Here is an 817-nt window from a genome sequence, read left to right as displayed (position 1 = left end):
TCTGTTGAATCCACTAATTGTGGATTATCAACACTGAAACAAGCCTGGGGGTGCGGTTTGCTTATTGACATTAGTTCTTTAAACTTCGGCAAACATATCAAGTTGATATGATAACATGTTCATATGGAATTGAAACTAAACTGGGACAACTGCTCCTGAAATATGATTCACCTCATCTTAAGCATATGCAAGCACTCGTACAGGTTGCTCTCTGGGTCTTACCTCCGTCAGAGGGTCCATGTTCTGGGGTCCCACTGTGAGACAAACGCCTTCAGTGCTTGAGCTGGCCTGACTGGAGCATATTTCAGCTGTGCTCCCGTCCCTGTGTGCAGAGCACGATCTAAATCAGGAGAGAAAGCCGGCCCAGGCACGCAGAGGGCTGGACGTGGGACAGGGGGAGGAGAATCACAGATGTTGTGGCTGTGACTGGTTGTGTACACAACACCCCTGTAAGAGACCTGGATGGTATGAACACGGCACAGCATAATCAGGACCTCAGTCAAAATATGTGTAAGATGATCTTGATCTATAACAAAATTACACAGGAATTTCAGACATTTATGTCTTCAATTATTAATTCATGTTTAATAGAAGACTAATCAGTTGAAAAGCATACTGCTGACAGTAAAGACCACTGCAACACCCTGACCTGCCAGATGATAATAAAAATGTCAAGACTTGTCTATTTTTCGCTCTCTGAGACTGGATTAGGCCACCAAGTGGGTTTCATTGTCACTGGATAAATGTGTTGACAGAGTGAAAAGTCTAGATTATCAAGTAAAATAATAATCAATAAAGGGGTCATATGATGCATTTA

At 42.7% G+C, this 817-nt stretch overlaps 1 protein-coding gene across 1 annotated transcript in view; it reads right to left on the bottom strand.

Moving 5' to 3' along the window:
* Positions 1-486, bottom strand: part of LOC107579839 (5'-AMP-activated protein kinase subunit gamma-1-like) — a gene marked incomplete at its 3' end in the record, with an annotated part of 2,494 nt that extends 2,008 nt beyond the window's left edge. The window contains exon 1 of the mRNA XM_016265630.1: positions 223-486. Coding sequence (XP_016121116.1) covers positions 223-240 — 18 coding nt within the window. The remainder of the gene's footprint in view (positions 1-222) is intronic.
* Positions 487-817: the final 331 nt, after the last annotated feature.

Source organism: Sinocyclocheilus grahami, unplaced genomic scaffold, assembly GCF_001515645.1.
Source record: "Sinocyclocheilus grahami isolate Dianchi unplaced genomic scaffold, SAMN03320097.WGS_v1.1 scaffold20687.1, whole genome shotgun sequence".
NCBI lineage: Eukaryota > Metazoa > Chordata > Actinopteri > Cypriniformes > Cyprinidae > Sinocyclocheilus > Sinocyclocheilus grahami.
This window is presented reverse-complemented; position numbering and strand designations above follow the sequence as displayed.